General features: G+C 31.7%; 1 protein-coding gene across 2 annotated transcripts; it reads left to right on the top strand.

Moving 5' to 3' along the window:
* The first annotated feature begins 920 nt into the window (after positions 1-920).
* Positions 921-22377, top strand: LOC143078962 (cytochrome P450 10-like). Of its 2 annotated transcripts, none has more exons than XM_076254039.1 (12): positions 921-1013; positions 7561-7681; positions 12044-12214; positions 12580-12776; positions 15626-15816; positions 16418-16638; positions 17114-17254; positions 17910-18076; positions 18845-18923; positions 19897-20060; positions 20239-20278; positions 21358-22377. In XM_076254039.1, the coding sequence occupies exons 2-12, from the start codon at positions 7562-7564 to the stop codon at positions 21469-21471; spliced, it is 1605 nt and encodes a 534-aa protein (XP_076110154.1). In that variant the 5' UTR covers positions 921-1013; position 7561; the 3' UTR covers positions 21472-22377. The 2 variants fall into 2 exon arrangements, with proteins under 2 accessions (XP_076110154.1, XP_076110155.1); XM_076254040.1 differs by having other exon boundaries at positions 19897-20056; positions 20235-20278.
* The last annotated feature ends 716 nt before the right edge of the window (positions 22378-23093 follow it).

Below are 23093 nucleotides of genomic sequence, written 5' to 3' on the forward strand. Positions count from 1 at the left end.
CATTGGGTACCAAATGTGCTCCTCTTTTGGGATATTTGGTCTTGTATCCGTACTATGCATATTTCATACAAAGGCTTGTCCAGAGGAACGAAAACTAGCTAGCATTATTCTTTAATTTCACTTTCTACGGTTTACGGTTCTACGGTTTAGATGTTTCCTTTCATTATATATATAGTCTAGCATGCAGTGAATGCGTTGGTCGCATATATATCCCTTGGAATCCTCAACGAACGATATCATAATTTTCTGATACTCTAATATCTGCTCTTACCTGATTTGTAAATTCGGAGTTCAGTACTTTTTTGACTGTTATAAAAAATTAGTGGTACACATTACCTCTAATATTTTATATTTGCCGTAGACACATACGTCTTTCTTCCATAGTGAATGCTTATAATCAGATCATTCTACCTGGAACATGAAGGATTTAACTGTTTGAGCAGGAACGGCTAAACTTTGAAGCAACTGCAGTTCATTCTCAGTTAAAGGTGAGTTGTTCTTATTCGACCTCCCCTTTTTTTTTCGATAGTTCCTCTGTATTTTAAAGAACTTATTACAGAAATAAAAATAAACAGTTTCTAATAGCGATTATAACTTTTGATAAATGCCCAAGAGGAGATAAAGTATATTTTATAGTATATTCCTGCACAAAAATTGACAAGTTAGATGGATTCAGAAATAAGTAAAAGGAAGAATGTTCAAACTCAATAAAAAAAAGGAAAGATTATTTTACATATAATTGACGTCAAGAAACATACTGTGAAAGCTCTACGAGTCGCCATGTACAGTATATTTGACATTGTTTGAGGGCGTAAAATTAAATATCTGTTTTCGCGATATTCACACTAGGTGATTTGTGATCAGGTGTTGTCTTTGATATAGAAGCAGATTTATTGACCAATCATTCACATATTCATCAAAAATAATCCCACTAACAACTTAAATAAGGAAATACAATTAGTTTTTTAAGAGCGCTTGCCAACAGCTGGAATAAGAACGAAAGATATCAAAAAGTAAGTTCTACATTTTACAATGTTCACGAAATAATTTTATCAAAATGCTAAATTTTTATCTCTGAGTAAAAACATAAGGACATGTGAGTTTGGAGTATTTGAATTGCAATATCGAGATTTAAAAAAAAATATATAATCTTTCTATAATTTTGTTTCCTGTATTTGGGGTCGGGATAGCTGTGTGTGTGTGCTGAATTGCTATAATTTATTGTTTGCAAAAGACTAATAATAAGAATTAAGATAATCTAACTTCAGTACGTTTTAACTGGTAGTTGCTTTAGTACAAAATCATACCTGTCGTGAGCATCATGACAGATGTCATTAGTGGAGCAGGAAGTTCTTTGTCCTGTGTGACATCTGTCCGTTTTTAAATAGAGCTCGTATTGCCAATCTTACGGTTTTTATTGCCATTTTACAATTATTTTTTTTAAGTTTTTCTTCATTTGATAATATTTTGTCCTCATGGCTTGATTTTGATTCACCCTTCATTTCATTCAACTGAAGAAATAACCCAAAACATGCAGCTTGGATACTAATGAGACATACATATACTGACCAAAGGACAAAGACCTCAACATATACAACTATCTTTTATATACTAGTAATCATTGGTGATTAATTATACCACATTTGTCATGTTTAATTTAACAGTAGACGCTTACCATTTCGATACTTTTGTCGCACTTTATTGAGATTCAATACGACGTTTTTTGCCGTATTGTGTTTTTGTTTCATGTTTGTCTGTCTGTGCATGGACGTATATTTCAGCTTGACAATACATATAGCCCCATCATATTCAAAAAAATAATGGGACGTTTTTTTGGTGCTATCTGTTGTCATTTAATCGTTATTGGATTATACAAAGGATTGGTTGCTTTATTGTTATCACAATTCTGTTCTATCACAAAGTAGAGCTTATCGTCGGAATTGTATTTGCTATGATTAGATTAATGAATGCAACTAGTACACAAGACGATACATGCTTTCCTATCCGTATCAACTGGCTGAAAATTTGATTTAAACAATGTGTTTGTGTTATGTTTAAAAGATTATTGTATGTTTTCTGGTCTTTAACGTTCAGTTATATTGCTTTATTGCATGTTCTGGCCTTTGACTATTGCTCTTTGATTATCTGCTTTGGATATTCTATTTTATCAACTATATATTCACCCGTGTTTACTTTGATATCTTTCTTCCCTCTTGTGTGCGACATTATTTGCTACACAAAAACAAATGACTTATCTCTTTAACTTAATTGTAAACATCAAAACAAAGGGTGTTTGCTACTAGTGAAAAACAGGGACTGCTTATTCATACAGATCACACAGTCATTTGTTTCAATGACACGTGTTTTTTTATGAATTTATTTTGAGCATGGTGTTGCATGCTTTTCATCTGCTCTTGGTGCTTGGTTGTCCCCTTCGTAACTTTTCCCCCTTTATCACCATTGGATTTCACGAAATAATTTTTACCAATGACGTTAAGTTTATTTATGAAATTTGCACTTTCCGCCTACGTTTCCAGCATCATAAGACAATGGATACAAAATTCATAAAATCTGAAATGTCAGCAAAAAAGGTGACAACTTCCATAGGTAGCTTTAACCTTTTTTTCTACATATTATATAAGGGGTCATCCATAATTGTCAACCATTTTCCAAAGTGTACAAAACGTAGACTTGGGGGGAGGGGGTTAAAAAATCAACATTTATACCGTACGCTTTTTTTATTTCCGGAATTTATATCGTTTCCGTAGGAAAAGTCGATTTATAAAATCGAGAATTGACTTGGGTGTGTTTCTCCAGAGACATATAAGAAATCTACCCGAAAATATGTGTTTAATTATAGCCAATTGTGTAAAGATGTAAATATCACTGAAAATACACCTATGTCGTGTAATTGCAGTAATTCAGAATACACCTATGGACCAATTTCCCATGTTATAACAGGAGACCTTAACATCGTTCGCGACCGAGAGTTAAAATCATTCCTCAGTAAAGGACCTAAATATCGTCCCCCGTCAACTATTAACTGGAATGAGTGTCGTAATATCATCAACGACTCACTCCGCGCCTACTGTTTGAAATGGGTAAAACGGGAAAAAGCTGACAAAAAATCTTTGGACTCTTTTTTTAATTCAGTAATGAAGATAGTTGATATTCGAATACAACATTTTAAAGAACATTTTACCCTCAACAAAAACTATAAAAACCCTATTTCGCGTATCAAAAATAAACTAACAGAACTAGCCAAGGAATTTGTTTTTGTCCCGGCTGATAAAGCTGCGAATAATATCATTATTGTTTGACGTAAATTTTATATAGAGGTTCTGCAAAAGGAAATCACGAATTCACCAACATTCCAACTGACTTCATTTTCAGAAAACGACATCTGTAACAAACATAAACTTTTAGCTACTTCTTTACAAGCAGAACCAAACACAATGAAAGTCCCAACTATGTACTGGCTTCCGAAGCTGCACAAAAAACCTTACAAATATAGATTTATTTCATCTTCCAGCCATTGTTCAACTACTAAATTGTCTGTTTTACTTACTAGTACACTTGGTACAATAAAAAACCTGATAATAAATTGTTCAAATAAGGCCTTTGAAAATAGTGGAATTAATTACTTTTGGAGTGTCAAAAACTCGTTGGAAGTACTTGATAAATTGCATGCATATATTGGTGATTTTGAATCTGTTCAAAGTTTTGATTTTTCTACCCTATATACCACTTTGCCTCATATTCTTATTAAGAAAAAATTCACATCCCTAATTAACTGGGCATTTAAAAAGTCGGAATGCGAGTACATATGTTCAAACTCTTTTAGATCATTTTTTAGTAGCAATAAACAAAAGAACTATGTCAATTGGACATGCTTTGATACTATTTATGCACTTGAATTTTTACTTGATAACATTTTTGTTCGCTTTGGAGATTCCGTATATCGTCAAGTTATTGGAATTCCAATGGGGACTAACTGTGCACCACTTATTGCGGACCTGTTTTTGTATTGTTATGAGTTACAATTTATGACTAAAATTAGCAAAGACCCATCAAAACAACATTTGATACAAAAATTTAACAATACTTTTAGATATTTGGATGATATATTGGCTCTAAATAATGACGACTTCAGTATGTATACTAAAGAAATTTATCCTGTAGAACTTACTTTAAATAAAGCTAATGATAACAATGACCACTGCCCTTTCCTCGATCTTGATATCTATATCATAAACGGGAAGCTTAATACAAAAATTTATGATAAAAGAGATGATTTTTCATTTCCTATTGTTAATTATCCATTTTTAGATGGTGACGTTCCCTTGTCACCATCTTATGGTGTTTATATATCTCAACTTGTACGATTCGCTCGTGTATGTAACAATGTATTAGATTTTAGCGAGAGAAATTTATGTATTACTGAAAAATTATTACACCAGGGTTTTCGATATCACAAACTGGTCAAAACATTTACTAAATTTTATCACCGGTATAAGGAAATAATTCGTAAATATAACTCAACATGCAGACATCTTATACGTTCAGGTATTTCACATCCAAAATTTTATGGAAATATTCTTTATAAAGCACAAAAATGTCAGTATTCTCCTCAGAAACTAACAAAACCTTTAAATAGACTTATTAAAAGGGGATATAGTTACGATACTGTTGTCAGGTCATTAAAGATTGCATATTTTGGCTTTAACATTGATTCACTGATAGGGTCTTTGCATCGGAACTAAACACATTTATTTCTAAAAAAACTGTTGTTGGCATGACACGGGTTATGTTCTTCTCATATATTTTATGATAGTATGATACTAAACCCCTAACGGGAGGGATTGTACCTGATATTCATATGATGAAGACATAATCTTTCAATCAGTTTAATTGAGGTCTGGAGCTGGCATGTCAGTTAACTGCTAGTAGTCTGTTGTTATTTATGTATTATTGTCATTTTATTTATTTTCTTTTGTTACATCTTTTGACATCAGACTCGGACTTCTCTTGAACTGAATTTTAATGTGCGTATTGTTATTCTTTTACTTTTCTACATTGGCTAGAGGTATAGGGGGAGGGTTGAGATCTCATAAACATGTTTAACCCCGCCGCAATTTTGCGCCTGTCCCAAGTCAGGAGCCTCTGGCCTTTGTTAGTCTTGTATGATTTTAAATTTTAGTTTCTTGTGTATAATTCGGAGTTTAGTATGACGTCCATTATCACTGTACTATTATGCATATTTTAGGGGCCAGCTGAAGGACACCTACGGGTGCGGGAATTCTCGCTACATTGAAGACCCATTGGTTGCCTTCGGCTGTTGTTTGATCTATGGTCGGGTGGTTGTCGCTTTGACATATTCACCATTTCCTTTCTCAATTTTATGTCTCTGGTTTCTCTTCTTATTTCTTCTTTATAATTTTCACTTGATGATATTGATTTCGATATCATAATTCTACTCAATCGGGATTGAACGATTAAAAGATCAAATCATATGAAAACTAAATCTTTCAAAAATGTGAACTAGTAAAATTATTTAAACAAAAAGTTTGCAAGCATTTCTCAGTACCCCCAATTGTCAATTTCACCTGCTTTATTATTGATCGTTATCGTTTTACTCTGTTTAATAAACAAAATTGATGGATACACTAAATTCTTTGAATGTTTTGATTTTGACAAGACGCCATTTTGTGAAAAGATTTTAAACTGGTCCTTCGATTAATTTCCTTGTAATGCAATCCAAAATAGTAAACCAGTAAACCGGAAGTAAACTTATTTTTCTTAGTATAAGCCTCCTTTAATTAGGAGCACCGCCATATGAAGTTTAACCTTAACTTAAAAAGTATCCAATACATGTTAACGTTACAGTATATATACATAAACAATAATAGTGCCATGAATGGCATATTTGCAGGGACCTTTTAAATAGAAATACAGGCGCGAAATTTAAAAACTCAAAATGTTTTAAAACATTACACTTTTATTGATTGCTGTCTTGAGCTCTAATTCAATCAAAAACTGTCAGTCCATACTTTACCAATGCAATATAACCATGCATTTCCCTTTCTTTGATTCTTAGCATAATTTATGTGCCCTTTTGTTAATCTTTTGCATGCTCTAGGTGCCCCTTTTTTTATTGGAGTTACCATTCCCACTGTGTGATATGGGAAACACTAATCTTTGTACTCTTTATTCTGACAAAACACAAGCATCACAGATAGATGTCATCAAATAAAACAGTCAGATATGTTTTAGTTTTTTTTTCTATGCAAATTTCTATATTAAACTAAAATATAATCAGACAGGATCTTATTTTTATTAAGAATGACTGATTCTTCTCTTGAAATCTGAAAATGGTTGATGTACACTTTTTGAGGGAGGGTGGGGGGTCTGAAAAAGTGTACGTTTTGTACACTTTGGAAAATGGTTGACAATTATGGATGACCCCTAAGTAAGTCATTCACTAGTTTTGACGTTATGGAAATCAAACTATTAATCATCCAAATCAGAACGAGGTGATACCAAAAAAGGAAACAAAAGGAAGATAACATACACATGAGACACACGTATCAACGAGTTTTCTTGTACACAACTAGATATGAAACACATGTTTATTAGGCAAACGACTTCAAATAACTGCTTTGTTATGATAAGTGTGGGTCCTGATCATGAATTTTTCTTATTCAAGTTTGCAACCCTTTTAACTTCCATAGCATATTTTTTTTAATTATTTTTCATATCATTTAAATGAAAACTAGTGTATCAATAAATAAAAGCAACACTTTTATACCGCTGTTCAATAGTCATAAATCGAATAAGCGCAAACAGGTCAGGATAACAAACAAATACCGAGGAAATACATCAACTATCAGAGGAACACAACGGAACAACAGAAACACTGAACGTCTACAAAAACAAACGCTAACATACATAGAAACCGACTTGTAGCAACTGCCATATTCCTGGCGTGTAACAGGATATTTTAAGTAAAAAATATTGGGTTGAACTTGGTTTTATGGGTAGCAAAACCTCCCGCTCATATGACAATGTTAAAAATACCACTGAAATTATATCTGGCTCTGAATAGAAAACAAGATAAATTTTACTTTTATTTTTGGCCAAAATGAATGCAAAAGTACTTACTGAACATGTACTATTGATAATACAGAATTTCGAAATGTTGAAAGAAACGAACTTCGTATATTATTATGCATTTTAGAATTAAAAATCTGTACAATGACAACATTACGTCATATACACATTACAGTACAAATAAACAAGAGATCGCTCTGACCAGATAAATCCATAAACAAATAATATGATAGTACATTACAACAGTTTTAAAAATGAATATGCATTGGAAATTAGAGATTTGAAGATTTTAAATTTAATTTATCAAAAACGTTCTCTAAACAAAAAATAAAATGAGATAAATGCGTTATGTTATAGTTTTTGGATATGGTTCAACGAGCAAAACTTGGTATGAAAAACTAAGGTAGGTACAAATAACCCAAACTAACTTTTATACATGTATGTTTATAGAATGGCTATGAGACACAGTAGCAAACTTGTGCTGACATTTTCCAGCACATCTAAACGTTCGGAATCAATAAAAGCCAGAGGGACAGAAGTGATTCGTGTTGATACAACGACATTGGATAGAGTATGTTTTCTTCCTTGAAAATATTACAAATTTAATTAATGTTTATGTAATTTTATCCTGGATTATGTAACGGAGAGACGAAGGTAAAATCAACAAAGAACCCCAAGAATATAGCAATTGCATGTCTTTTAAAAAAAGCCCCGAAAGATCATTTTCAGTATTTGTCAGGTTATATGGTATTTAAAGTTGTTCTTTTCATTCTACTGTCATCTATGGTGAGTAACAACAAAACAAACGGTGTCACTTTAAAAGCAGGATTAACTTCTTGTAATATTTATTTCTTCTACCTGTTTTCCGCCTCGTCCGATACTGGCAAGCAAACTTTGATTATGAAATTGTTCAAATTTTAACAGATAAATACCTAATGACTACCCAACTTATTTTAATTACTATAAATGTTTTGATCAACAAAGAAGCACAATTTCCTTGTATCTAACAATAAAAATGAGTGTTTATTCTTGTTCGGGCTTTTTTTTTTTAGCGTAAGTGTGAAATCGTCCGGGTTTTTTAACAAATGGTCCGGCTTATTTCAAAGAAAATTGTGATAAAAAAAAGATATTCTTGACTTGAAAAAGATATTTTTTCCAGTTTATAATTGTAATCAAGTGAAGAACAATATCATTTCTGCCCAACAACAACAAAACCATATTACTTATGTGATAAAAATCAACCTTTTTCAATTAATATTCTGTTTGGAAAACATTCTACCATAACTTTCCAGTAAGAAATTATTGGATCTTTTGTCAAGAGGTCATTAGAAAATAGTGCAGGGGACTCATAATCTTTTCAACTGCATGCACTTCTTGGTTCTTTTGTTGTCACAGCTAATAATATTTTTCGTGGTGAACCCCAGCGTTTTTATAAGGGACGTATTATAGTATACCGTTGTCCGTTCGTCGTCAGCAAGTCGGAAAATAATTCAAAAACGCTGTTACAAATTTACATTAATTTTCGGATAATTGTTATATCTATTGAGATATCCCCCTTTTCGGATTTTATAACTTTAGATTTTACGTTTCCGAGTTATTAGATTTTAATAAACAAACTAGAGTCTCTAAAGAGCCCGTGTCTCTCACCTTGGTTTATATATGTTCTGCACAGCATATTAAACAAAGTACACTCTTCGACATTGAAGACAAGAAAAGCATTCATGACACAATTCTGTTTTGGTGATGGTAACTTGTATGTAGATCTTACTTTACTGAATAGTCTTACTGTTTACAGTTATCTTTATAGATAATGAACTTAGTCCAGTACACATAGAGGAAATAATTTTTGTAAAAGTAAACTGTCGACAAAGATGGACTGCGACGAACGCCAAGTGAAATTCTCACTTGACCTTTTTTGGGCCAGATGATTTTACAGGTTTACAGACAATATTTTTTAAGTGCTTTTAGAAGTTTTCGCGAAACTTTGATGACTGGTTTACAAAGATTAAGGTAACCTCCCTTTAGGATTTTCACAAAGTTTTGATATAACATTGAGAAAGTATTTATAGGTTTCTTAACAAGTGAGAACGGATATCGCTTGATATCATCTCTAGTTATTTAATTTCAATATAATATGGCGATTTTATTCTATTTGAATTAAATAACGAGAGTTGATATCAAAAGATATCCCATTCTCACAAGTTGTTAAAACTATTTGTCTTAATATGGTCAATACTCTCATTGTGCTGAATAAAAAATTACGCGAATCCTTGGTGAAGTATTTTTCACACGAAATATACATCGTCGTAACCTTTGAAGGTCAGCAATGACCTAACTTATAGCCTATGAGATGCCGTAATATCATTGATTCTGGATAAGCAAATCAAATTAAAGCAGATTTTCGTATCACTGTTTCGTTCACACTCTGTGTAGGATATAGATAATAAGTCACAACCATAAAAGAATGAACTTTATTTTTGAAAACGCTACGGTCGTAGCATGCGCTCATGGCGCAGATGTTTACCAAAAAACGCAGTAAGAAACCTACTGGACAGCAGAGAAGAATTAGAAAAATGCTATTTAATAAGAATTATTCTAATGAAAGTAGTCTGCCCCCTGCCTCCACAAAATCAAATCATAAAAAAAAACAAAAAAAAAAAAAAACAAAAACATATACACACTAAATCCGACCCGTTCTTATAATATTCCTAATTACATATAAATTTGAATTAAATTTCATAATTTTATTGACAGTAAACAATATAAATAGTTTATCAGCTAAACACACTATATGTACGTACGTCTAAATCCAAATTGTCTATGCTCATACTAAATTGTTGGCAGCCATCATAAATATATATAATTAACATGTTATTTATAAGAAGTGACAAACAACAATATATACAAATGATACTTGTTTATAAAGTTTAATCGTAGTACACCATTATCAAACTGATGAATGCATTGGTTTCGTGTCTTAAAAAGTACAAAATTTGAACTTTTTTTTTTATTGTTTTTTAAACGGAAATACACTGACATTTAAGATTTTTTAAGCTATTGGAAATTTTTATAATCACTCGATAATAAACAGACACACTCGAAAAGCCCGGCCTGCTCTCGAAAAAATCCGAACACATAGAAATGAATTTAGTCTCTAAATGTCGTCTTCAATGCAATAACAAGATTTTTTGTAAAGTGTCTGTATATCTAAGGATATAAGGATTCCATGTATGCATTTCCATTTACATTTGGATTGGTGTGTGTATAAAATTGGCTTTATTCTGTTTTTCGGAATACTAGCATTTTAAGCTAAATTCAACTTTTTTAACAAACAAAAATATCGGATTGATAATATGTTTTTTTATTTTTAATACTAACACATCTTGTATATTCTTGTATGTTAAACGGAAGCGTCTATATCACGTCTCGTCAGAAAGGAAGTCTGTTTGTTTACATTTTGATGATAATCATTCGAAAAAAAATGGTCACACTCGAAAAAGCCCGATCAAATCACTAGAAAAACCACGATCCTAGCCGGACACTATACCTATCGTGATAACTTAATGAAATTATCTTCAAATAAGCAATGATAATAACCATACGAGTATGGTTAAAATGCAGATATAATCTGGAACATAAACATATAATAGTGAATGTATAGTACTATTTATGATAAAAGGGATGATTTTTCATTTCCTATCGTTAATTATCCGTTTTTAGATGGTGACGTTCCCTTGTCACCATCTTACGGTGTTTATATATCTCAACTTGTACGATTCGCTCGTGTATGTAACAATGTTTTAGATTTTAACGAGAGAAATTTATGTATTACTGAAAAATTATTACACCAGGGTTTTCGATATCACAAACTAGTCAAAACATTTACTAAATTTTATCATCGGTATAAAGACATCATTCGTAAATATAGCTCAACATGCAGACTTCTTATACGTTCAGGTATTTCACATCCAATTTTTTATGGAAATATTCTTTATAAAGCACAAAGGTGTCAGTAGTCACCTCAGAAACTTAAAAAACCTTTGAATAGACTTATTAAGAAGGGATATAATTACGATACTGTTGTCAAGTCATTAAAGATTGCATATTTTGGCGTTAATATTGAGTCACTGATAAGGTCTTTGCGTCGGAACTAAACACATTTATTCTAAAAACAGTTGTTGGCATGACACGGGTTATGTTCTTCTCATATAAGTTATGATGGTATGATACTAAACCCCTAACGGGAAGGATTGTGCCTGATGTACATATGATGAAATCATAATCTTTCAGTCAGTTTAATTGAAGTCTGGAGCTGGCATGTCAGTTAACTGCTAGTAGTCTGTTGTTATTTATGTATTATTGTCATTTTGTTTATTTTCTTTGGTTACATCTTCTGACATCAGACTCGGACTTCTCTTGACCTGAATTTTAATGTGCGTATTGTTATGCGTTTACTTTTCTACATTGGTTAGAGGTATAGGGGGAGGGTTGAGATCTCACAAACATGTTTAACCCCGCCGCATTTTTGCGCCTGTCCCAAGTCAGGAGCCTCTGACCTTTGTTAGTCTTGTATTATTTTAATTTTAGTTTCTTGTGTACAATTTGGAAATTAGTATGGTGTTCATTATCACTGAACTAGTATATATTTGTTTAGGGGCCAGCTGAAGGACGCCTCCGGGTGCGGGAATTTCTCGCTACATTGAAGACCTGTTGGTGACCTTCTGCTGTTGTTTTTTATTTGGTCGGGTTGTTGTCTCTTTGACACATTCCCCATTTCCATTCTCAATTTTACTTTTACATAATATGACTGTATGGTTTACGAATATGAGCATGTTGACATGGCGTACCAAAATGTTCCTAACGTCTTACATGATATCCTTCTTAATGGTATAACTAACAAAATTGTGTATAGCCGATATTCTTCATGTTGTAGTGTCCATTCAGAAAAACACATACGCTGCAAACAAAAGATGCAACAACTACTGTACCTGAAAACAAAACACAGCTGTTTGAAGATATTCCAGGGCCTAAAGGGCTACCGATCGTGGGAACACTGTTTGATTACTTTAAGAAAGATGGACCTAGATTTAATAAAATGTTTAAGGTAAGTGTGTATAACTGATGTTTATGTTTTGATAGGATAATAACAAGTGATATTTTTTCGTTCTATTTTTTTTTATTTTATAAATGTTTTATTTTTTAATCAAAACTCACATGCCTCGATTCGTTTTTTCTTCTTTCATTTGTCTTCATTAATTGATACGTTCTGTCAAAAACAAACAACTGAGTGAACTATAATTGTTTACCTTCTTTAAGGATTTTAAAAGAACAAACTTCTGTTGGAGAAAAGGAATTTATCATCTATAAAAATAGATGTAATCTATTATGAAGTATCACATAAAAGAGAGTTGAAAGATACTAAAGGGACATTTAAAATCATTACTATATATGTATTTTTTTACGTCACAGGCCTACCAACAAAGAGCTTTCGACTATGGACCAATATATAAAGAGCAAATAGGAGCAATATCAACCGTAGTAATTAGTGACCCTGTAGAGTACAACAAGGTAATCCGTTCAGAGGGAAAATACCCAAACAGAAGAGAAATGGAACCAATGGCACATTATCGAAGGAAAAAGAAAATCGGATTAGGGCTGGTTAATGCGTATGTATATTGAATGAAATAAATACATATTGATTTTTTTACGAACCTTTACACCATATTTCATTGACTGAGTTTGTCTCTCGTGCAGTGCGGGGGTCATAGAAAAAAGTAAAATCACAAAAATACTAAGTTTTGAGGAAAATTCAAATCGGAAAGTCCCTAATCAAATGGCAAAATCAAATGATGAAACACATCAAACGAATGGACAAGAACTGTCACATTCCTTACTTGCTGTCATCAACTCGTATTTTCATAACAATAGTACTTTCTCTAAATATCGTCTCTTATTGTACCACTACACCTTTTTCTATTTCGGTATGAGGTCTAATCGCCAATGTTAAGCGATTCATCTCAACTAATTAATTCCCTATGTGTCCTGTGTTCGTTTAATTTGTCCATTTTCACTCATTTTTTATAGCTAGATAGTCGGGATAACTATAGTAGTATAAGTTAGATTTCTTTACCTATTTTACAGTACCATAAATCTGTGTTCGGCTTGGCACAGATCGATAACGACTTTGAAGAAGAGTTTTAAGAAAACCAGATCAAGTAACTGTCTTATATATTTTATGAGGTGTTGGGTGTTTTGCTTGTCGAAGGCTTCACTTGAAAAATGTAATAAATAAAATGTGTTGTTTCATAGGTCTTGCTTTTGTCAAATGCATGTTTGACTGTTTGATTCATAACAAACTGCACATATATATATTATAGTTAATTGCTATTAATAAGTATTGCAATATGCATTGTGTTTAAATACAATATCAGTATTTAGTTCTATTTTAATCTTTAATCAATCCTAATTCTATCTTACTTTTGAGATATAGTTTTTCATATGTGACGTCATTTTTCTGCTGTTTCAGAAATTTCATATATTCAAATGTGACGTAATTTTAAATGCCTTTTCACCATCGTATGTGACGTCATTTTCATAATTTACTGCGTTGAGGCCTGGACTGAGTCGGGTGTGTCTATTCTGTGTTGGTCTTTCATTATGTATTCGTGTTTGTTTTATGTAATGATTTAATACTTCAGTTTCATTATGTATATCTGTTATATTCATTTGATAAAATTTACTGTTTGCAATAGCATTAATTGTTCTAAATAATAAGGATGTTCTTATCCCAAGCATAAAAACTTAGCCATATTTGACACAACCTTTTTCAACTTTTGATCTTCAGTGCTGTACAACTTTGTACTTTTTTTCGCTTTCGATCTTTTATATCTGGGCGTCACTGGTGAGTCTTGTGTGGACGAGGCGCGTTTTTTGGCGTATTAAATTTTAAACCTGATGCTTTTTGTTATTCATTAATCATGTGTTTCTTTGTCTAATACGTTCTCCTATTTATTTGTATTGTAGTCCTGTAATATTATGTTGTCATTTCAATGTTATATTTAACATTGCCATTAAAGTGCGAGGTTTGGCATGCCACAAAACCAGGTTCAACCCACCATTTTTTCCTTTACAAATGTCCTGTACCAAGTCAGGAATATGGCCATTGTTATATTATAGTTCGTTTCTGTGTGTGTTACAATTTAACGTTGCGTCGTTTGTTTTCTCTTATTTTTTAGTGTAAATTGACATTGCGATAAGACGTGTCACGGTACTTGTCTATCCCTAATTCATGTATTTGATTTTGATGTTATATTTGTTATTCTCGTGGGATTTTGTCTGATGCTTGGTCCGTTTCTGTGTGTGTTACATTGAAGTGTTGTGTCGTTGTTCTCCTCTTATATTTATGCGTTTCCCTCAGTTTTAGTTTGTTACCCCGATTTTGTTTTTTGTCCATGGATTTATGAGTTTGAACAGCGGTATACTACTGTTGCCTTTATTTGCCGTTGCTTTCTACAAAAATGTCCTTATTTGAAAGTAGATTCAACGGAGGGGCTTTTTTAAGATGAATGAAACAAGCCTAGCTTTATACTTCATGTTTCACTACTGTAGTATATTATTTATGTCATTTCAATGAAGTTTGGTGACTGTGTCCCTTTGAAATTGAAATAAAGGTTAACAACATATGTGTTAAGTTAGCTACATACCTCGATTTACATCTTGACATTGTAAAAGAGGATCAGTTGAGAAGTAAACATCACAAACGCGATGATTATTACAGTTTTCCATTATAAAATTGCTATTAAGCAGTAATCAAAAGCACCATTAAATGAAAAATATGTATACCTTAGTTGATGTGTCTATGTAGCCGTACTTTGTATTCGCTTTACTCCTTAAAAATCTTTCTAACATCGGTTGCCTGTACTAAACATTTATTAGACTGAATGAAATATTTTTGTGTACAATGTTTCATTTTGAATCAAAATAGTCGTATGAGGCTTTTCATATGGAAAGAACCAATTTGCAATACAAATTACAAATTACAAATGCGGATAGGAGCTCTAGGGAGCTGTGACTTCTATAAATTCCGCTCGTCGGTTATTCATTTGAATCAAAAGATTATCACTTACGCGTTTTTGGAATTGTTTCTATTTTAGAGGTGAACTGATTGATAAACTTGCCTAGAACAGTGTAATATATGTGAGATAAATGTGGATCTTCAAACAACTGTATGTTATGAATTATATTATGAAGTCAGGTACACACCAAGTTAAAAAAATTCGCATAAAACCAAAACTTGGAGAATCGCAAAGTAAACAGTCTTTAAATAAACAGATCAGACGACTATTCGGGTATCAATATATCAAAGACTTCCAAAACATGTCGTTAATTACGTGGATATACCTGTGTCTTTCTCAAATCACGTGCTTTGTTACATCCGACATTTCTGCATCTTACGAGAATCTGCAATGTACTTGCTTTCTGTTTTTCATTATTGACTTGTAGTATACATATATAGACAGGGTGAAGAGTGGCACAAACACAGAACTGTGGTCAGTAAGAAAATGTTGAAAATGAAAGAGGTGATGGCATATTGTGAGGGATTGGATATAGTAGCAGAAGACTTTGTTAAACATCTCATGGTCAGGCTTGATGACAAATGTGAGATCAAAGGATTAGAGACAGATTTATTTAAGTGGTCCATGGAATGTAAGCTTATAATATATTAGAATATCGGATAACACTCTCTAATATATCTATTATTACACAAAAATTTCCAGTAACTACGCTTAAATAACTTATTATCCTTAAATCTTTATGGTCATGAAAAAATAACTTAACCGTAATGATATCCTACAATGATACTATCGCTTGTACCACATGAAATAATATAGATCAATGGAAACTATTCAAAATCAAATTCGAAGTTCTGAAAAGTTTGAATACAGATTTTTAAAAGGTCAACATTGTTTCCAAAATCAGTTCCAACTGTTCCATTGTATTAGTACTGCATTGATATCTATATGTCATGTTTCCGTAAGGAATATGTTAAAACAAAACTACTGAGCAAACAACAATGCTGCAATGTTTAAATGTATAGGAACCAATTTCCAATGAATTATACGTTTGTCGCTCACATGTACATATATAAAGTTATATTATGTTTCTCCTTCTGATTTTCTGTAATGCGCAAAGCTCAAACAAAAGATTGGAACTAATTCGACCCATAATATCTGTCTTGAATGATCAAATATTTCAGCAATAGGATTTAAAATTCCATCCACATTATGCAAATTTTGGAATATTTTAGCAATTGGAATATTTTTGTTTGACGAAAGAATAGGATGCCTTGGAGATAGAACACCAACACAAGCCCAAGACTTTATCATAAATCTACATGGTTTCTTTAAATTGATGCAACCGTTGATGTACAATCTGCCAATATATAAATTATACCCTACTAAAACATGGAAACAGTATGAACAATATACAGACAATATCCTAAAAATAGGACGATCTTATGTAGATAAGGTATTTATATAATGACATTGATACCCACATAGTAGGCAACATTTAAGTTATCGCAAGCGCCAATCAAAGTTTACTTTATGTAATTATAATGGATTATGCGTGATGATGTGGCGTAAAGTGTTTAACTTTGACTTATGTATTATTAGTCTATTAATTGTAGAAAGATTGAAAAAGAAACGCATTGTCATGATGTTTTTTGTTGTTTTCTTTTATATTTTGTTTTGTTTTTCTAGAGTTTTTTGTAACCATAAGTAAATAAATTCGACATATATATGTAACTTAATAAAACTTTTGTTAGCATTTCGCTTTGCTCGATTATATACATTTTGTATTTTGAAAAAGTCGTAGACAGAAAAAGGATAGCAACTTAATTCAATTCCAGGAGAAAATTGAAAATCTTTTGTGAAAGAGTATGAAATGATCAAAACTTTAATATCATGTTACTACAATAAAAAAACTGTTTATATTTTGATAGAAAGCTGAGCAGCTTCAGTCTACCGAGAACCAGAGCAATGACCACGTACCATTCCTAACATACTTACTGTCGAATCAGTCACTCACCCCAGACGAAGCTTTGTCTACAGCGACCGATCTTCTCGTCAGCGCAACAGAAACGGTAAGAACTAAAATATTATTCATACTTATTGGATTTCATCACTAAGACATAAGTTGCTGGTTAAATCGTTCATCTGTATCTATTTGACTTGTTATAATTGAGAAAGCTCCTTAAATGCTAGTAAAATGTGTTTTTTACGTATATTAAATTTCAAATATGCATGTTAAATAGGAAATCGCCGAGATATTTGTAGTTTAAAGTGAAGTCTTAAGATAAACTTTGCTGGCAAAAAAGACAGAATACTGAACGCAACAAATCATAGTTGAACAAATAGTGATAGTCGCGTTGCTGGCCTCAATGGAAAGCTTATTTTTTACTTAGGTGTTATGATCCAAACCTCATGTAGCTATGTGTTTATACTGATTAGAATATATTTAATGACTTCACACAAATTGTACAGGACTAAGGAGTTTGTGATATTTGAATATTCATAATTTACCGCTGTTTATATCGTTAAGTAATTATTTACAAAACAATACTGGATAAACTCATGACGGAAACTTTATTCCAATTGTAAAATTAAAGAGGGATGAACAACTAAAAGACAACACTATAATACTATCTTTTGACGTATAACCAACATCTTGTTTTGTTCAAATATAAAGAAAAACAGTTTGTTAATTAAATGTATATATCTTATATTTCATGTTCCCAGACAACGACCAGTTCTTTGTGGATACTATACAGCTTAGCAAAGAATCATGAAGTACAAGATAAACTGTACAAAGAAATAGAAAATCTGCTACCAAACAAAGAACCAATAACACCTGAAATACTAAGTCAGCTTTCATACCTTAAAGCTGTTGTCAAAGAAACTTTCAGGTGGGATTTATCACTGTTACATCGTAAATGTTAACTTTAGGTTGCAGAAGAAGTGTAAATAAACTCGTCAAAGATACCAGGATTGAAATTTTCTATTTGCACCGGACGCACATTTCGTCTACAAAAGACTCATCAGTGTCGCTCGAATCCAAAAAAATCAAAAAAGTCAATAAAGTACAAAGTTGAAAAGCATTGAGAACCAAACATTCCTAAAAGTTAAACGATTATTCATATCTAGTCGAATTTTTATCAGTAATTTGACTATTGAAATCAAAGAAAATGACAATTCTCAAAATTAACCCTTACCTCCCTATGGAATTTTAATATTATGAATCAGAGGTAATTGGGACAGATTTTTGGCGTTAAACAAATTGACTCAGTGTTAAAATAAAACAAACCACTTTCAAACGAATGAAGATGTGTCAGTAATGAAAGTTTTAGAAAAAATAGATACAATGAGACGTTATGGAATTGCTTTAAATTTCTAAAAAGTGGGTTTTTTGTGAGGATTATTGTAAAGAGGAAAGCCAATTCCCCATCTTTAATGTATAGCGCTGAATATCATGATTTAATGGGAATGTGTATAAATGTGAAGCAATATTTTTATCATATGAAATAGAATTTCAACCATTGAACTACCATTATGATGTGATAACTTTTCGATTTTGATCTTGTGTGAAAATAATACACGGGTAACACGCCGTACCTGTTTTCACAAGATGAAATAACAGTGCACGTTTGATATAAATGTATATACTATTGTTTTAGATTGTATCCTATAACATTTGCCACAAGTAGACATATTGATGATGACTTGGAAGTCAACCAGTATATTATCCCAGCAGGGGTTTGTAGTTTTAACTGTATACAAAAAGTAAAATTACAAAAATACTGAACTCCAACGAAAATTCAAAACGGAAAGCCCCTTATCAAATCGCAAATTCAAAAGCTCAAACACATCAAACTAAAGGAGAATTGTTCTTATTATATATAAAACATGATAGCATTGTAAACTGAGATCAGACTGTATTCGTCTACAGCGTCAGGGTCTCCTGATAAACATAGATACCAGCTGTCTGAATAAAACAAAGGTTAAATAACAAAAATAACGAACTCCAAATGAACTTTTTTGAACGGAAAGTCACTAAGCAAATGGCAAAAAAAAATAGATACATAACAAAAAGTAAAATCACAAAAATACTGAACTCCGAGGAAAGTTCAAAACAGAAAGTCCCAAATCAAATGGCAAAATTAGAAAGTCAAACACATCAAACGAATGGATAACAACTGTCATATTCCTGACTTGGTACTGGCATTTTCAAAAAGAAATTGGTGGATAAAAACCTGATTTTATTGCTATATGAACCTTTTATTTGAATGACAAGTTTAATATTCAATATTCAGTAAAAATACCCTAAGAAGACTGAGACAGCGAAAACGTTGCTTGTCAGTTGAGTTTGTAAAGGGGAGTTCATACATCAAAGAAACAAGAGGATAAATACAACATAGTTGAACATGCATCACGTAGTCTTGATATCGTGTATGATTCTGATAAACATAAAGTATGTCAGTTTTTAGTTTTTACTCGCTTAAAAGGTTTCAGTACGTGTCATCGAAGTTCTAACAAGAATTAAACGTAAAACCATTTAATGGAGAATATATACATTTGATAATTTCGTAACAAATGTGTTTTAAGTTCAGAAGCTTTTTGAATGTAAGCTTTTATCTTTCGTTTTATTTAGTATGTCACTCTCGAACATATGTTGGCTTTTTTTTAATTGTTTATCTTCAGTTATGTACTTTTTCATTTCTAAATAAAGACTCATGTCCAAGGGAACTTATATGCTATGTACCATGATCCTAAACTATATCCAGATCCAGAGAGCTTCAAACCAGAGAGATGGCTGGACGGTGAAATGGACAGAAAGTTCAAATCCTTGTCAAACTTGGTCTGGGGTCATGGAGCAAGAATGTGTATTGGCAAGTATTTAAAGAAGATATGTTTGCTTATTTCAATGTCTATCATATTCTGTTTTATTGGTATTTGTATCATACCTTGTATTTTTGAAGTAGAGTTTTCCAACATTTAATTTATAACTTTGTAACCTATGACTCTCGTTTAAAACTTCTTTTTCATCGTAATATTGTTTTATTTTAGGAAGAAGATTCGCAGAGCAAGAGATGTATATAATGTTAACCAAGGTATTAGTTATATTTGTGTGGTCATGTTAAGAACTGTAATAAAAAAGATGATGGTATATGTCAATGATTGTTCACCCAATTCTGTTAATATAACAAAACAAGATAAAAAAAACTTGCATATAAGTGAGAGGTATAGCTATCAATAAAACCTAATTTATTTAACATTTTCTTTGGAAAATGCCTGTAGATCAGGATTATGACAGTTGTTTTCACTAGTTCCGTTGATTGATAGAGTTTGATTTTGTTGTCAGTTTTTGTGGACATACCTTTTTGAGATGCCTTCAAATTCAATATTTTTGATATATTGTTTTGCAACAATCAAACGACACACATGTTTAAATGGACATTTACGCTGTCATTACTTGTTATCAGCATGTAGTGATTTTGTGTAATAAATTGATACACCCTATTTTTGTTGTCATTTATCTGGTATTTTTGAAATTTCGAGATTGTCCATAGGCATAAGATTTTCATAGATAGAGAGTATTGGCAGATTATTATTCCAAATTTTTCAATTTACGTGTTAAATTTAACACTTCGAGAATCAATATTTCAGAAAAGTGTTTCTTGTTTAAATCTATTCTCAAGCAATTCAACAGCCACCCACTAATAGCAGTTATTTGATATAATGTTCAACAGTTCGTTATACATGTATAACATATTGCATTATACCAGTGTATAATATTCAGTTTTGCCAAGTATATTAAGTCAAAACTTCACTTTTGGGGCTTGATTAGGTTGGTACTACTATATTATTGCAGTTACAGATTGTCTCAAACATATATGCAAAAAAAAAAAGCAAGGCTTATAATTTGTGAAGCAGAGACACAAGACTCATCAGTTGCATTAGAATCAGAACAGTTGACGGTTGCAATTTAAATACGAAGTTGAACAGCATTGCAGGCAATATTTCAAAAACAAAATTCCAACTACAGCTAAAGCAATTTGTGCCTGGGGAAGAAAGGTTAATATGTTTCAAAACCTTTATACACCTACTAACAACGGGAATTCGGATTTTTCAACATTAATTGTACGCCTTCTTTATTTCCAAGTTCTCACTTTTGGCATTTCTATTTCAGATAATTCAAAATTTCAAGTTGGAATACCATCATGAAGATATTGAACCTATTCTGAATACGGTAATGACACCTGACAGACCACTCCGACTGAAGTTCATTCCTAGATCTGGCTGACACTTTTACTCAATACAATGATAAATGTGCGTTCAGGAGGAAGAATTGTATGCCTTTCGCCTGTCTGATTACGTTGGATTCTGTGATATTCTACTTGTGTGATATTAAAAACTTCCAACATTTAATTTATAACATATATACTGATCTTTGGTAATGTATACTGTAAATTCAGAAATTATTGCGTGCATTTATTATTGCGATTTTTTCATTTTAGACTTAAATGCGATTTTAATTTTTACAATTTTGAGAAAAATCCTTATTAATTCATATGAAATATTTCAAAATGTGAGTTTAAATTATTGCGTTCACAACTCTGTCGCATTTTTCGCAATAATAAAAACCTCCCAATAATTTCTGAATTTACAGTAGCAGTTTTCTTCAGGTTTAATACACCATTTTCTATATAAGGAAATTGACAGTTGTTTACCATATATTTGATGATGTGTTTGAGCTATTTATTTCAACATTTGATAAGGGACTTCCCGATTCGAAACCAAGGGAATGGTACCAGATACTAAATTTAGAAAGTCATTGTATTGAACACAAGTACTGGTTTATCATACTCAGTGGTTTACTAGTTTTTCTTCTGTGAATAAAATATAAAAATTCATGAACAAATATTAAATCTTTTATTATGTGACATCTCTTCTAACACACAAGAAATACTACATTGTGCGTCAAAATAAAAAATATTGCATCACCATAATGTTTACATCAAGTACTAATGGAAATATAGTACACGACACAAAAAACCATCTGGTTGATAAAATATCACAATATTCAAAGTACTGCTGTAAAAAAAAAACAGCAGAAGATTATGCATAGTTATCAATTTGTCCCTCATAATGATGCTTACTCCAGATCTAAGTTTAACAAATTATTTATTTGATCGTTAATTTTTTTAAAGCAAAAAATCTCCATAAAAAACAACACTGGTAGCTATTAATTAAACAATAATAAAAATTTGAGGATTAATTTTCCACAAAAATTCAAAAGTAAGTAAAAATTGATTAAGCTTGAAAAAGTACGACATTTAAAAAAAACCATTGCATTTTTTGTGTAGTAGCAAACAAATATTACATAAAAATTTCCTCATTCTGTATAGGTAAATCAACAACATTATTTAATCTATATTTTTTACATACCATATTAAGATAAATATCACAAACATATGTGGGAATGTACACACTGGTTTTCTTAATCCACTTCACTTATCTTTTTTCACTTTATCTTTTAAAATATTGACTAGAATCCTTCAACTCTTACACGTTACAATCTACTTAAATAGTACACAATGGTGGATGCACTAAAATGTCTAACCTGCTTTACTGATATTATGTTAAAGTTGTATTATACAAGTATCATATGGTAAAAACATGACATTAATGATATATGAAATGAGGTATGGTAATGGTGAGCACTTTCAGACAGATTCATTCACCTTTCAATGTTTATATTCATGAAAGGCTAGTGGGATATACTTCTAATTAGTACAATAAAATGAAAACGAGGTCAAGGTTAGATGAACCCAGTCACACAGACACTGTTAATACATCATCTTAATTGGTGCTAGGAGCCAGCTTGAACTTGCAGTATTCTGCTCCATCCTGAAAGCCTCACTG

The sequence above is a fragment of the Mytilus galloprovincialis genome, chromosome 6 (assembly GCF_965363235.1).
Source record: "Mytilus galloprovincialis chromosome 6, xbMytGall1.hap1.1, whole genome shotgun sequence".
NCBI classification, from domain to species: Eukaryota; Metazoa; Mollusca; class Bivalvia; order Mytilida; family Mytilidae; genus Mytilus; species Mytilus galloprovincialis.